Here is a 15968-nt window from a genome sequence, read left to right as displayed (position 1 = left end):
TCAGCAACATGTATGCACTGCAGCTAAATCACTGATTGACCAAATGTGTGTGCTGGTCTTCAGGTGAGAAGCTGGACTACAAAGCATGCGAGTCTCTGGAGGAGATTTTGAAAAGGGTCCAGTTTAAAGTGATAGACCTGGAGCAGACCAACCTGGATGAAGATGTAAGATGTTTTTAAAGTTGTCCTGCCTCTTTGTGAATATTGACCTTCTGTCATTGTTGCTTTCTGCATTCAGTCACACTATGATCATCTTTCCTACTAATGCTGCACTGGCAGGATATGGAGTGTTTGTCATGGGTTTTCTGATTACCCCAGATGTCCACTTGTGTAAACACCATTAGAGATGTTTGGGCTGTAGACATGCACAGATAGACAGAGCTGCAGTGTGGAGCTCAGGGACACTGGTTCTGACCACTTCATGTCACACAGAGTCCAAATATTCTGTACAGTGCTGCATCACATAGAGCACACAAGTTCTGCCTTTAGCCTGAGTCACTCATGATAAATTTCTTTAGGACTGCAAGGTTAACTTTAATTACTGCTCATTATTTTTATTTCATTCCTGTCTGGCAAAGCCATGCCAGTACTTTCACTTTAACCACAGAAATAATTTAAATGTCACTATCCTGCTGTTTTTCAGCACACTTGGAAAGACTTTTTAATTATCATCCTGTTCTGTCCTCAGAGAGTCTTGTAGACTTGACAATATTTGGGCAGCTTTCACTTTATTTCCAGACTATTAGTTAAATATGCAATTTTTTGTATTTTTTTAATGACCGGAAAGAGGAATTAAAGCTATAGTTATCTTTAAAAGTCAGTCCCTGTATTTGGTAATATCATGCACGTTATTAAGGACGTCCATGCACGTGATTTGATAAGTCAGACAAGGTGCCTGTTATGATTTGATGTCAGCAGATAAAAATGCAATCAGTACTTTAGAAAATAATCTTGCCAGCTAGTTTAAATGTCTGCCGGACTCTGCCTTTTCCCTATAATTTAAGCAGGGCAAAACACAAAATAACACAAAAACATAAATCACAGCAGTAGTTTGCAAATTTTGCTTCACAAAAAAGCCATTTGCAAACTAACTTTCTAACCTTTCTAACCACCAAACCTGCCAACAGGTTGAAAAGGCATGTTTTATAAAAATTACCAAAATTACACCCTTTAACACACTAAGGAACTGTAAAAACAGAAAGAATAGCTTGACTTTCAACTTTGTAACAGTCCTTTAACTAATCAGAAGTGATGCACTTCTGTTGGAAAAACTTCTAAGCTTAATATCAGAATGTTCCCTCAAAATCGCTAAATTGTGTGCAGTAACCAGATTCTGAAAAAAAACAATAAAATAGAAGAAACTGTTGTTCTTCTTGCACAACTAGGAACTCATTAGTCACTGAGCTATGACCAGCAGCGATGTGAAAAATTTCAGCAACTTTTAAGCTGAACTGCAGGCTGTGTTTGCACAGAGCAGATGGGAGAAAAAAATGGCAACAAATTAAAAATGTAAAGAGGCAAACATCTATAGTATGTAGAGCCACCATTTTTCAGGTATAGGTAACACCTGTTGGCACTTGAAAAAAATGTAAATGTTCATTTCTTTTTTCTTCATTTTTTTAATGAATAAATGTTCAAAGATATTCAACCTTCATTTTTTTCTGATTTATGATTAATTGTACTGCAACTTTTTATACTGCACAGAGGATAATTCGAGTTCTCTCTACTTCTGGCCATGGTTGTGCTGTTTCCATTGAGGTGCAGGACTTTATATTGTAATAAAAAGTAAGCCCACAATGAGTAAAACTTTAACAGGAGCAAAAGCACACAGAAACTGCTCGGAGTTCAGACCATTAATGACACCCATTCATGGCATTGCTTCAGATAACCTGGGATGCACCATGCTCATAGATAAGTCAATGTGGGTACAATTAGGGTGACAAGAACACATCTTATTATTAGATGTAAATGCAGAGACCTGTGGATCAAATTGTTATTGTTATTGTTATTATTTAAATGCAGATCACATTTTAATACCACTTGTAATTCTGTGCAGGGCGTTCTCTCATATTGCCTAAAGGCTATACAATAGTTTCAGCCCGTGACAAATACATCACCTCATTTAGGTCAGCTCACAAATTCCACTCTTGAGTGGAACAGATTTTACAGAGTTGCCTGCCGGAACATTTTATTGTGTAATTCCAGCTGCCCTGAAACAATCAGATACAGTTTAAAGCATCAATCAAAGTGAAGTGTCACCTGACAGCAGCAATGGATTGTATTTCAAGCGATGGCAAAAATAAGCAGAGATAAAGATCATAGTGTTTCATATCCATTAATACGAGGGAATTTGAAGGGCTCCTTAATCCCCCGTGATTTTCACACAGTGCTGAAAAACACTAGAGCTCAACTAAAAGAGGAAATCCAGCCTCATTACAGTTAAAGTTATTGTGTAACAGCATAAAAACCTTAAATCCATAAGTCCAGCCACATAGGTTTCGTTATTTATACACAAAACAAGATGCATTTGATTTAATCAACTCTGCTGTTCATATACATAATAAAACAGATTGTAATATTAGGAAATAAAAACAAATGCAGAGTGACGTATGCACTATTTTCAGCTAATGTGGAGCATTTCCCCGGAAATGTGAATGAAGTGGCTGAATGAGTCAGTGACTGAGTCACCAGAGAGCAGCAGCATTTCAGTCAGACAAGTGTCTCGCCTTGGGCTCAGATGAACTGCCACTCTGAAAGGAGAAAAATGGAGGAAGTGTCACTGGTTGAGATTAGAAGATGGTGGGACAGAAAACGAATGGAAAAGGATGGAGGATGGGTTAGTTCTTGAAGTGGGTGTGAGAGATTACGATGGATGGCTTGATTTGACAGAGACTCATATCTGCAGTTATGGCGTCTTGTTGGGAATGATATGGGAAGATGAAAGGAGAAAAATAGTTTCAGAGAGATGTTTAAAGAGGCGTGCGGAGGAGCTGGCATGGGAAGCGCTATCACAAGCTGGATTTTATTGCACTAAATGTGACTCATCTCCCCCCTCCCTGTAGATAAACACACTAGTGTATACTCAGTAATGTCTTCTCGTATACACTCACACAGAGGGGAAAGGTTAAGATACACTGTGCAGCAGCCTTAGAGGAGGATAAATTCATGCACTCATATTTTAATCTGGATCACATCCTAAAGCTGGCTGCACAGAAGCTAATCCATCCATGATTTTTTGCTTTTAATTGTTACTGAATACAAGAAATACAGAATCCACTCATAGGAGCCAACAGTCTAGTGGCATGCTTTGCTGGTAAGATATGCTAATATTTGGTATGTTTTGAAGGCAAATTTTTAAATATGGAACCACTAAATAACAGCGATCTACCTCCACTCCAGCGTCATCAACGCCTTTATGTAGTCAGTTTATCAGTAATAGATGAAAGAGATGCACGCCCACACCTCTACCAAAAAGCAAAATGAGATTAGAACAGTCTAATCACATGAGCGCATTTTGACCTTATCCTGCGTCACCTGATATTTTAGTTTAGTGCTGCATCTGTTCTTTGCTTCACATGGTTTTGTGCCCTACAGTTCACACAGGACTGATACTTTTGCACCGTTTTTCAGCCTTCAGTGAATATGACAGTCATCATATTACCTCTAGAATACATCTGAAATGACTAATTAACAACCCGCTCACCTGTTGATGATGAATGAGCTTTTGTTTTTGTTTTTTTACTACACTTCACAAGCACAAATGTCTTTTCATGAGTCCAGCATCTTAAGTGTGAACATTTGTTGCTTTTCTTTACTACATGAATGGAAAATTTATATTTTTAAAAAAAAAATTTTTTCAGAACCAAAAAAGTTTAATATATAGTAACAATAGTCTTCAGTTGTAGCCATTGGTGGTTTGCTGAAGTATTTAAGTTTGGTTTTAGTAAAAGTACTTCTGCTTTGTATGAGTGTTTTCTGCTCCTCTATATTTCTATATCACTACACTTCAGAGGGAAATATGTTACTCCACAACATTTATTAAGTAGTTGCAGTGTCAGGCTGTGGCTGTAAGCATTTTTTTGAGATGTCTCTGCGTTGTCAGCACGTCCACTAAAGAGATATTTCCTTTAACTGCTCAGATACTTACTTAATTAAATATTTTCTGACCAAACAGATCAAGCATACTAAGTTGGGAACCACTGGACTAAAGTACCCATACTCACGAGGTAGAAAACTAGCTCCAGTTAAACCAGTTCCTGCATGAAGATACTGCTGATGAATCTGTATGAATAATTTATTATGTAATTTACATAATATGTTAGTCTGGTGTTATTTACTCTTTAACCAGTACATTTTGCTGATAATCTTTTTCCATATTTGTAAATAATTTTGAATGCAGAAATTTGGCTTGCAATGAATTTGTTATACATTACAGTACTGGTAAATAAATGATCTGAGTACTTCTTCAAACACTGGTTGCAGCTCACCTGCCCTAAGTTAGTTTCTTATCTAGAATGTAAAAGCGTTCAATATTATTGAGAATCCTGCTGAACCTCGAATGTCTTTTTGCAACAGTAAACAGTGGCACAAACACATGAACTTGTCCTTCCAGCTGTAGTATCTCTACTCACACCTGAGGCCCTCATGGAAACACCTCAGCAGTTCTCACCTGTCCTGAGGGACTGTTACCGTGGCAACTACAGCTGCTCCAGGCTGTACCTTGTAACATCAGGCTTTTGACACTGTAACCAACTGTGATATTTGTGTAAACTGTTGGATTTTTATTTTTAAAGCGTGTAATTTTTAATATATTTCTCCCAATCTCTCTGGTGGCTGTTTCTCTTTCTGTGTGCTTCTCAGGGTGCATCAGCCCTCTTTGACATGATCGAGTACTATGAGTCAGCAACACATCTCAACATCTCCTTCAACAAGCACATCGGCACACGAGGATGGCAGGCTGCTGCTCACATGATGAGAAAGGTGAGACACCATCCTCCCATGCACTGGCTCATAACAGCAAACATAGAAAAAGGGAGAGGGTGGGAATAAGATTGGATTTAATTTATTTATGGATCTACAAAAATACGAGACAACACTTTAAAATGATAGCAATTCTTTTCACAGTGGTTTTGAGATGTTAAAAAGCAGAGAAGTAGAGAAAAGACATTATGACAAACCGACCACAGTTTGACCTGACAAAAAGTTAGCTCTGTTACTGTTATTATTGCAAATACTATTTATTTTGAATACGTTTTGCATGTAACATAAGCATATTGTACTAATTGTTTTTGTATTATTACATTTACAGCATTATGCTTCTGTCATTATTTGATCCTGTCACAACAATGGCTAGAAGAACATTTTAACAAATTTAGCAAAGTTAAAATGCCATAAATCATAAAAAAACACAGAGGGGAAGAACTGAAGGTTGAATTTCTTTGAATAATTATATCATAGTAATCTGAAAAAACCTGAAATATTTTTCCAAGTGCCCACTGGTTGTTGCAAATATTTTTAAAAAATGGGGCCTCTGTATATTATAGATATTTTACCACTTATATTTTTAATAGATTTTCCAGACAAGGTTATTCTAAGGACTGTCAGCAAATTAAAATTTCCATGATTCGTCTTATTTATAGAGTTTCTTGCTATGATAACCCACTGATGGTTTTTTGAAGTTCAGAGCGTTAAAATAAAAAACTGCAACACAACAAAGTAAACTATAAGATAAATGAACACATAATCGCACCTAAAAAAGGATTCACAGCTCAGTAAAATGTAATTAATGACATAAATATGATAAACAATAAGAAGTAGTGTTAAGCTCAGAGAAGTACAGTGAATGAAAAGTGCTGGAACACACCTAAGAACAGAACAATATTCTAATGATAGATAAACTTATTCAAAAGAAATAATATGCGCATTAATTTAAAAAAAAAAAAAAAACATATCACTGAACTGCCATCAGCAACAAGGCTGAGTTTTTGTCAGTTTGATATCTGATAAAGGAGGCCCCGGTCAAAATAATAGTACTAAGGAGGTAACAGGTTAAGTAATGACAGAATTAACTAGATGACGCCACTGTTATAAGATTTTCTTTCTTCAGAAAACTCAGAGAGGTGTGATGGAGTCATCTGGTCTGAGTGTTTCTGTTGTCTTTAGTGAGAAACTTCTACAGCCTCAAGGTCAGACTGTGGCCGGGTTGTCTTAATGTCTTTTCTCTACTTTTGTAATTGTTTTTTTGTGCCCAACGGGAAAAAACAAAGGATCTTTCCACTGTTTGTTGTCTTCTATCTTTAGCATCATGCAGCACTGCTGTTTCCTGTCAGTGCTCAAACATAAGGGTTGCCCTTCGCTTCCTCGCTCTTTGACGTCAGTCCTAACTTATTACTGTTAAGAATACAAATAAATGACTACCAAAACACGTTCATATCCAGTATCACCTTGCATTCAATATATGTTGGAGAATACATGAATGTGAACAGCTGCTGTTTTTTTTTTTTTAAATCAAACAAACCATATGTAGCAACTGTTGAATGTGTGTCAGAGGAATGGGGACAGTAAAATCACTCAAAACAGATTCCCAACGGGAAGTTTTGTTTCATTTTTGTCTGTATAGTAGGGAAACTGGGAGAAAATACATTAAAAGCGTACATATCCTAAACCAAAGTAGGTAAATTAACATTTAATGAAAAAGCTTTATTTCTTGTATCTTGGCTCACTAGATTGTGAAATTTCTCTATATTTAGCTTAGCTGAAGTTTAATGTGGTGTCCCAGCAGTGCAACACCGTGACCAACCTTAATCTGTTTTCAAAGCCACAAATGACTTTGCAGTCTTTATCATTGATATTGTGGCCTGCTTATTAGTTTAGATGTGGCTCATTACTTCCATCCTAAAGGGAAAAATAACACATTCTTAATCACAGTTTGTGTGGATGCAGTGACTATGTGCAAAATTTTATGAGTCCTACTGTAATCATAACTCTGACCGTGTGAACAGCTGATTTGTCACCTGATTGGTGTTTGTACCAAAAGGCATTCCCCAAGCACTGAATGACTGGTGATTAATGAAGACCTGCCTGGAGACACCACACATATATTGTAGCTTGGACATTGCTTGTGTTGTAGCGTGTCAATAAAAAGTCTGGGCTGACTGCAGCAAAGCAAATACATCTTAATTAACTCATGTCCTTGAATTCCTTAGATGAGGACTTGGATTAACCCTTTTAACCCCAAACAGTTTCTGGATGTTTATTTGCTCCTGTCACATTTTTCCTCGCAATGGGTTCATTTTTCACTGTAAGATAAAGTCATTCACCTTTATGGAAACTGCACAACCTTGGCCAGAAGCAGAGAGAAAACTAAAATGTCTTCTGTGCTCTGTGACACAGTTTTAATGCAAGAAACTATTAAAAAAGATCTTTCCTTGATTGTGCATTTTACAAAAATTTAAAGGAAACATGGAGTCAACTGAGTCAGTAATGGCTTCCTGGTTGAGTTGAGCACAGAATTTCACGTTTTTTACAGAATCGGTTAAAAACGTTAATTTTTTTACATATTTTAAATTGAGATGTGCAGAATATGAGGGTTTTGATTAAATATAGCATTTTTTTAACGTAGAATTGACTGTCTTTCCCAGCGAAATAAGTCACACATGATTGATACAAGAACTAACGCAAAATGGAAAATGTACAAACTTTCTCTTTCTTCAGTTCCTTCTTTTGAAGAATGCTGTCGTTTTGGTGTTTTTAAATAAAATAACAAACCTCCAAACCGGCCGATGGGTTTAAAAGGTTAAACAGACGAAACAACTGTTTGCCGTATCCTTTATCTGGGCTTCAGTGTGCACACACTTTGTCATCCTCACATTTGCTCATTTGAGGATAATATATAATGTATTGACTCTGATGCAACCGTAAGCGCAGGTATTGCGTTGAGAATTAAGATCAAAGGTGTTCAACTCCAGCGTAGGGGACACTGAGTGTGTCAGCCACCTTATTCAGAAGTCACCTCCAAAGATTGATTTAAGCTTTAGCTTGTGCATATCAAATAATTTGTCCCTCTCTTGGTGTTTCCGCCTCAGACGAGCTCTCTGCAGTATCTTGATGCCCGTAACACTCCTCTGCTGGACCACTCGGCTCCTTTTGTAGCGCGAGCGCTCAGGATCAGTGGCAGCCTGGCAGTCCTCCACCTGGAAAACGCTGGCCTGTCTGGCAGACCGCTCATGTTACTGGGTAAGACAGGCAAAACGCCCGGGAGGTGATACAAAAGGATGTGCAAGGGGAAGAGGAGGCTTTTTTTTTCTTTCCAAGCCCTGACTTTAATGAAACCCTGAACACAGAATCTTCAACCATTCACTTCTCATTTTGCTTTTGTCGTTGATTTCTCCTCTCAGCTACGGCTCTGAAGATGAATATGAACCTACGCGAGTTGTACCTGGCAGACAACAAGCTCAATGGCCTGCAAGACTCAGCCCAACTTGGCAACTTGCTCAAGTTCAACTACAACATTCAGATCCTGGACCTACGCAACAACCACATCCTAGACTCTGGTACACAACAGTGATAGAGAGCAGTAACACTGTAATACAGCAGCATAATTGTTTTATAGCTTTATTTTCTCAAGCAGAATTATTTTGCTGAAGAGATTGGCTCGTTATTCAAACACCTCAGTATATTTTCACAAAATCAGACGAGAGTTTATTGTTCCCTGCGGGAAAGTTATGTAACCTCAGCAAAAGTAAGCCACAAATGCAGCATTTAATCATATAATTAGAACTTGTGTAACAAGCAATGAAACAAATGTGGAGCTAAACAAATAGGAAAATAAAATGGGCAATGAAGTGCACATATGCAAATGCTGTAGAGAAAGAATTGTAGCTTGCTTCCTGGTACAAACCAGTAAAGTAACTGGGCCTAATCTGATATTTTCACAACACCCTTCTTTATTTAAAAGCTGTGGAACAGGTTTTAAACATCCCCAACTAATGATGTGTGACCTATGACAGATTATGACATAGCCTTGACTGTTACTTTCTCCATTTAATTTTTTAAAATATTTAAACTTCACTTATGGAGGCACTAATGCAACACTAAGCTTATTTTTGCTTTCTGAACAGATTTAGACTGGAGCACTTAAGACAGATCAAATACACAAAATGTGATGTTGATGTTAAATGTATGTGATACTAGTAAATTTGGCTTTTTGGTTATTCTCGAGTAGAAACTTGTATTACAGCTACATTTTATGTGCTCATTCATGTGAATATATTGCATTTCTTCCTGAAAGGTAACACTTTAGACTGCAGTCAGCAGGAAACAAGGTCCTATTGTGACTTGGACTAATTTAAAAAATACTTTCTGTAATAGGGAAAGGACGATTGCAAAGTAGCTGTTGGTAACGTACCAAGCTTCCTAAAATTAGATGTTTTATTTTAGTCTACATGATGTTTATTAAAACCGATATTTTTATATAACCACATGAATAACAGCTCTGCCTGTTTTGTGTTTCTTGTGTCGTCACAGGTCTGGCCTACGTGTGTGAAGGACTAAAAGAGCAGAGGAAAGGCCTCGTCACTTTGGTGCTATGGAACAACCAGCTCACACACAACGGCATGGGCTACCTCGCTGCTGCACTGGTACACACACACACACACACACACACACACACTGGGGGACAATAAAACCAGTCTGCACACTCACACACAACCACTCATCAGTGGTTTTAAGAGGAAAACACTGACTGTGTGTTTAACAGCGAAGGGATGCAAAATTAAATTTTCTCCTCATTACTCTCTAAGAGAAGAGATCAAAATAGAACTCTGCTGTGTGTTGTATCTCGGTCTTACTCATGTTTGACAGCTGAAACTTAGCCCACTTCCACGTGTTCACAGTTTAAGTCTAGCTTAGTCACTGGGCATGACTGTTTGTTTGTTTACTGATCTGTAGAGTTTACCCATGAAAAAATGTCACCTTAGCTGGAGTAATGACAAATGATCATCCAGCCAGAGGCAGTGAGGATTGCAGTATCGCCTCAGGACTTGATTAGAACATAAACGTTGGCCGCATTTCAACCTCCTTGATGCCTGGAGAATCACATTACGACCAAACAAGACTGAGAACTTTGCGTTCATTGTCACCTAGACAGATGGATGACTCATATTTGCATTTTGTTCGAGAACGCTGCTATCCAGCCACTTTGTGTAAAGCTGGGAGCGAGGGGTGTGTGGGTGAGGGATTCGTGTGCCGTGTAAATAGCTGCTCTGACGTCTGATTTGACTGGATGTTTCCACGTACGCTCCTCGTTAATATAGCTGACATTTTGAGCTGTCATATCTCACTGAGTGAACAGATGTGAGCTCAGGTTCTGGTCGAACAAAATTCTCATAATTTAGCTTTGTTTGATTTCACAGCTGTGTGCAGCAGATAATCCACTGCTGAAGTCACTGGTCGCATTTCTGTCACTGAGTGATAGCGTCATTATCTCTTGCACTCAGTTTTCCTTGAGGGACATCAGTTTATTGTTTTATTACTCCAGTGTTTACATTTAGACTCTCCTGAGTCATTACATTCTCGACCTTGTCAGAGGAAGATAAACCATTTTCTGCTGTTTCTAGTCTTCAAATGTCGTTTTGTGGTTTAGTTTTAATAATAGCACCACTGAATGTTTTACAAACGTCATACATAACATTGTTGGCATCAATAACATGCTCCTTGATCGCCTTATTCCCATCTTATTGATGGTGGTTTATGAGGTCTGATTTTTGAATTTTGTTGACTCAGTGCGATGGCCCCAGACTCCCCTTTTATCAACATGAACAGTGATACATTGAAGCTTAAAATTAGCCGTAAAATCCACTTTATTCGCTCCTTTTTAACAAGAGATGCCTGTCAATTTTTTCAAAACTGTTATCATAAAATGAAGATTTGTCAACAAAAGTACCTTTTTATTAATAAAATGTATCACTCCAAAATAGAGTAACGTGTGTGTGTCTGCATAACTCATCAAATTCATCAGTCAAGTATTAGCCAAGAAAAAAAGACATTTGTACAAACCTTTAGTCCAAAAAAGACTCACATAGAGAGTGGAATGCCTGTCAAGCTATAAGATAAGAACATTTTTAACAATAAAATGGATATAAAAATAATCATCAGGACATAGAGTGGAGTGAAAGTTCACTAGGCCATCAGACTCTCACGTTGTTAATTATGAAGAATTATAGCACAGTGGTTCACTTATTTTTAGAAAGCGTGATGGTTTCCTTTTGGTTTATTTAATACTGTTATTTTGAGCTCTTCCAAGAGAATCTGTCTGAGCGTGTTTCCGCTCAGACTGGTTAGATGTTGCAGGGCACAGAAATGCCCTAAAACCACCAATAATAATAACGAAACTTCCAGGATTGTCCTGACTGCCAGTTCATAATCCTGGAAATAACCACGGTGTGCAGTGTCCCATTGCCAAATTGCAATGACATAGTAACACTGGGCATTAAACAGTAATCAATATGAGGAGAGCAAGCCTGCACAGTGGCAAAACTAATAGAGAGCTGGAAATTTCTGACACGTTAATGAAACATTTTACGTAGAAGTGTGTGTTTTAGATGCAGCTGCAGCAACATTTTAGCAGTAGCTAACAGAAGGGGGGTAATCAGAAGCTCATGAGGTGTTAAACTGTAGCCTGCAAAGGAAACACAATCTGTATCCAACTTATAAGCTTATAATATCAAAACTATTCAGTTAATAAACACACAAGAAAAAAAACTTAGTACATACTTTAAATACAAAAGCTTCTTCATAAACACATACTGTAAACATTAAAAAAAAGGTAAACTGTATGAAGTACTATGTGGTTTTTATAGAATAACTGTGAGATCCATCAACACTGACAGAAATTAATACAGCTAAATGATGTATGCTGGACAAAAAAGTAAATGCAGTATATAATATTTTGTTACATTTTCTAACACAGGGGAATAAGAATTTGCTGAGTTAATGTACAGCATCTCTACAACAGAATTAGCACACACTATATTCAAAATGATGATAGGGAAACCACAGACCAGAAATCATGTCATTAACAAATTTATCCACTGTCATTCTAAACAATATGTTTTTATTAATACATAATTATGAATTTTTTGAAACTAATCTGCACATTGTTTCCCTCAGCCATGCACTCAGAGTCTGGAGACTCTGAACCTCGGCCATAATTCAGTCGGAAACGAAGGCGTCCACAAGCTGAAAGACGGACTGATTGCCAACCGCTCAGTGCTCAGACTGGGTCTTGCTTCCACCAAGCTGTCATGCGAAGGTGAGAATTAGTGTCTGTGTGTGTCTGTGTGTCTGTCTGTGTGTGTGTCTGTGCCTCCAATACAGTTTTTATGCTGGATTTTGGCATTTCTGACTGCTGCTTCTTTCTGTAATTTCTGCTGCAGGAGCTGTTGCTGTGGCTGAATTTATCGCAGAAAGCTCCAGGCTTCTGCGTCTGGACCTCCGAGAGAACGAGATCAAGACAGGTGGCCTGATGGCCCTGTCGCTCGCCCTGAAGGTCAACACCTCTCTGCTGCGCCTCGACCTCGACCGGGAACCCAAGAAAGAAACTGTAAGCATAGGAACAAGACATGGGGAAGGGGATTGATGAGAAGAGGCAACATTATGCATGTGTTTGAGTCTATGCTCCGTTTGTTTGTCTCCAGAAGTGTTTTTGCGGCTGTTGTTTGACGTTATTCAAATTTTCCTGTTGTCAACAAATCACATGAAAAATACCAAAACCAACAATGACTTGAACTTACCAAAAAGTAATTTCTGTGTAGTCAGAGCCTGATGACGTTTATTGTGCTGTGCCAAAAACCTCCATTGTTGACCAAAAAATGGTTAAAAACAAATCACTGAGCCCCACTGTTGCATTAGATAACTGTACTGTACTGACTGTGCAGACAGTCTTACGTACCTCATTGTGCATCTGTAAATACCCACTAGAATACCAAATCCAGAGTTTAAATGAAACCCCAACAATAATTCACTCCTGGTTAAATAACAGTTACTAAAAACTATAGTGCCCAGTTGTTCCAGGGAATTACTAAGTATGTTTAAAATGAAGGTATATATACAGAACGTTGTCTCTAAAGAGCTGCATACTGGGTAGAGAAGGCAGAAAGTGTTAGTAGTATTTTTTCTTTTTTATTTTATTTATTCATTTGTTGACAACACAGAATAACACCTCACTGCTGCTTTGTTTTAATGATGTTTTTAATTAGATAGCTGACAGTGGAGGAATGGCAGGTAGTGAAGGGAGACAGATGGGGAGTGACATCAAAGGTCTTCTTCACCCCGAGGCCAGCAGGGCACACGCACTCTTTGCTTTTAAAGAACATTTGGGGAAGAGGGAAGGTACTGTCACTCTGCTATTGTTGGTGCTGCATATTTGAGACGTATTGTTTTGTCTCTCAGGTGAAGAGCTTCATTGAGACACAGCGCGCCCTGCTGGCTGAGATCCAGAATGGCTGCAAAAGAAATTTCATCCTGGCCAAGGAAAAGGAGGAAACCGAGCAGAAGATGAGACAGTCAGCCTCCATGGCTGAAATCGCCACAGAGGACGGGACCAGGGAAGAAGAAGAAGAGGAGCAAGAAGCAACATCAGAGGAAAGAGTGGATAAAGAGGGAGGTGAAGGAGGTGAAACAACAGGAGAAGGAGGACAGGCAAGCAGCCAGTCGGGAGCGAGTTCAGAGACAAGTGTTCCTCAGGTCCTGGAGTCAGACTCCGACACTGAAGATGAGGAGGAAACTGAAGTGGTAACAAAGTCTTCTTCCACTTCAAACCCCTCCACTCTTTCAAATCAGACCGCCCCTCAAACCCAGGCAAGTGTTGCACAGTCGGCCCTCAGTGTCTCATGTATGTCCTCACCCCCACCTGCCTCACCTGCTGCAGGAACAAGTGTCATTTCAGGCATCACTGTCACAGAATCTCCAGTTCCTCCCGGCACCCCTCCATCTCCCGGACGCTGTATATCCGTCTCAAGCCCGGGTAGAGGTCACAAGATTTTCATGGTAACCCGAGTGGAGAGTCCACCTGAGCAGCAGCTGCTAAAGCTCCAGACGAGTGCACCTGCAGCTGGCCGTCAGACTAAAGAAGCCTCAAAGAAGCCTGTAGACGTGAACCCACCGGTGACTCAGCAGACACAGCCTCCGCCCACATCTCAAACACCTTCTGAAACACAACAGACACAAGAGGACGTGAAGGAGAGTTCACCTGTTCTGTCAATAGACTGTAAAATGACAGATCAGAGTCCTGTAGCGCCTGTAGAGTCCACACTAAATACTGCACAGACCCACAAACTAGAGACACAGTCTAAACCTCAACCCACAGAGGATGTGACAGCCAGATCTTTAGACCCAGATGTGAAAGATCCAAGTTTACAAGCACCTGCCCTCCCTTCAAATTCCTCACCAGTGCAGGCTGTAGCATTTCAGGTCACCGAAGGGGTAACAGAGGTCCTTAAAAGCCTCCAGCCAGAGCCTGCTTTAGTAGAAGCAAACATGGAAGGACAGGAGGAGGGAGGTCATGTAGAAAACGGTAGACAGGTGATGCCCCCAGAGTGTAAACATTCGGATGAACTGAATCAACCCCAGAGTAGTTTAGCTACACAGCAGCAACTATTAACATCTGCACTTGAACAGCTACAGAATGACTTAGCGTCTGCGTCAGAGGAGTCACCAAACCAACCAGAGGAGCCACAACAGGAGAAGCAGGAAGCACCAGTCAGCTTAGAAAATGAAAAACCCAGTTTAACAGAGGAAAAGGAGCCAAGCCAAGAGGAACCAAGGCCAAAGCAGCAAACAGAGGCAGATGAGCGAGAAGCAGAGCCCGTTGTCAGTGTCCAGACTGATCAGCAGGTGCCATCTGTCACTCAGGATGGAGCACAGGATTCAAACCCTGGAGCAGAAGAGGCCTCAAAGAGTCTCGACCCAGAGGTAGAGGAGGAGGAGTCTGCTGATGAGAGCTCTGCAGACGAGGGCGAGTGTTTTGCCGAGCCTCTGGAGGGGGGGGTGGTGAGTTCAGCTCTGCCCAACGGCCTGAAGTCCGAGTTCTCCCTCCACCTTCTCGACGCTGAAAGCCCCAAGCCCGGCAGCTGTGTGATGGAGCACGGTGAGTCCCTCTAATCACTGACTTTTGATGTTTATTTAGATAAAGACACAGCCTGTTTACTAAGGTGTAATTTGTGTCCTTTGTGTAGTGAGTGTCAGCTGTGGACAGGAGCTGGAGGAGCTGCTGCTAGAAGCCAGTTTGGAGACGGGGAGAGACGCACCATGAGGTGGTGAAGTAAACATTCATCTAAAAAATCACCTCCTAACCTCTTTGAATTTTACTTCTTTTTGTCTGTTCTCATGTGAAACAAGTAGATCTTAATAAAAAAAGCAATAAAATAACACCTTAAATATCCAATATAAACCACTTCTTCCATTTTGTACCGTAACTGCTTTCTTTCCTTTGACAATACCCCATTGGCCTATAGACCACATCCTTATCATTCTTATTTATTTTCATATTAGTAAATATTAAGCCTAATTTAAAGAGGACATAACCTGGGCTTTTCCAAGTCTGTTTCAGATGTCTGCTGGCATAAAGCTTCTTCTATATCTTATACTTGTCCTTTATGTTGCCCCTAAGGTTAGTTTGTGTCTAAACCTTTTTCTCTTTTTTTTTTTTACTCAGAATGTCAACTTCTTAAATACATCTCTATGTGTTTGAACCTGAATCCAATCTGCAGGTGAAGAATGCACAAAGTTAGGAACAAAGGCTATAGAACGTGCCTCTGCAAACAATCTGATGTCAATCAGATCAGATCAATTTTACAGCTTTTCACTTGCAGGGAGAACTTCAACATGCGTTTAACTTCAGTTTCAGAACTTTGACCATATATAACTGAATAAAAAAGCTAGATAATCACAAAAGGCCTGAAGTGTCCCCTC

General features: G+C 39.5%; 1 protein-coding gene across 1 annotated transcript in view; it reads left to right on the top strand.

The window, feature by feature from the left end:
- Positions 1–15968, top strand: part of ppp1r37 (protein phosphatase 1, regulatory subunit 37) — a 45083-nt gene that overhangs the window by 25003 nt on the left and 4112 nt on the right. Inside the window, exons 4-12 of the mRNA XM_023273750.3 lie at positions 64–164; positions 4860–4979; positions 8084–8234; positions 8396–8551; positions 9525–9637; positions 12168–12309; positions 12434–12600; positions 13449–15144; positions 15233–15310. Of these exons, the coding sequence (XP_023129518.2) occupies positions 64–164; positions 4860–4979; positions 8084–8234; positions 8396–8551; positions 9525–9637; positions 12168–12309; positions 12434–12600; positions 13449–15144; positions 15233–15309 (2723 nt within the window). The 3' untranslated portion in view covers position 15310. The remainder of the gene's footprint in view (positions 1–63; positions 165–4859; positions 4980–8083; positions 8235–8395; positions 8552–9524; positions 9638–12167; positions 12310–12433; positions 12601–13448; positions 15145–15232; positions 15311–15968) is intronic.

Source organism: Amphiprion ocellaris, chromosome 7 (genome assembly GCF_022539595.1).
Source record: "Amphiprion ocellaris isolate individual 3 ecotype Okinawa chromosome 7, ASM2253959v1, whole genome shotgun sequence".
In the NCBI taxonomy this organism is placed as follows: Eukaryota; Metazoa; Chordata; class Actinopteri; family Pomacentridae; genus Amphiprion; species Amphiprion ocellaris.
Note: the sequence above shows the minus strand (reverse complement) of the source record. Positions and strands in the feature narration are given on the sequence as shown.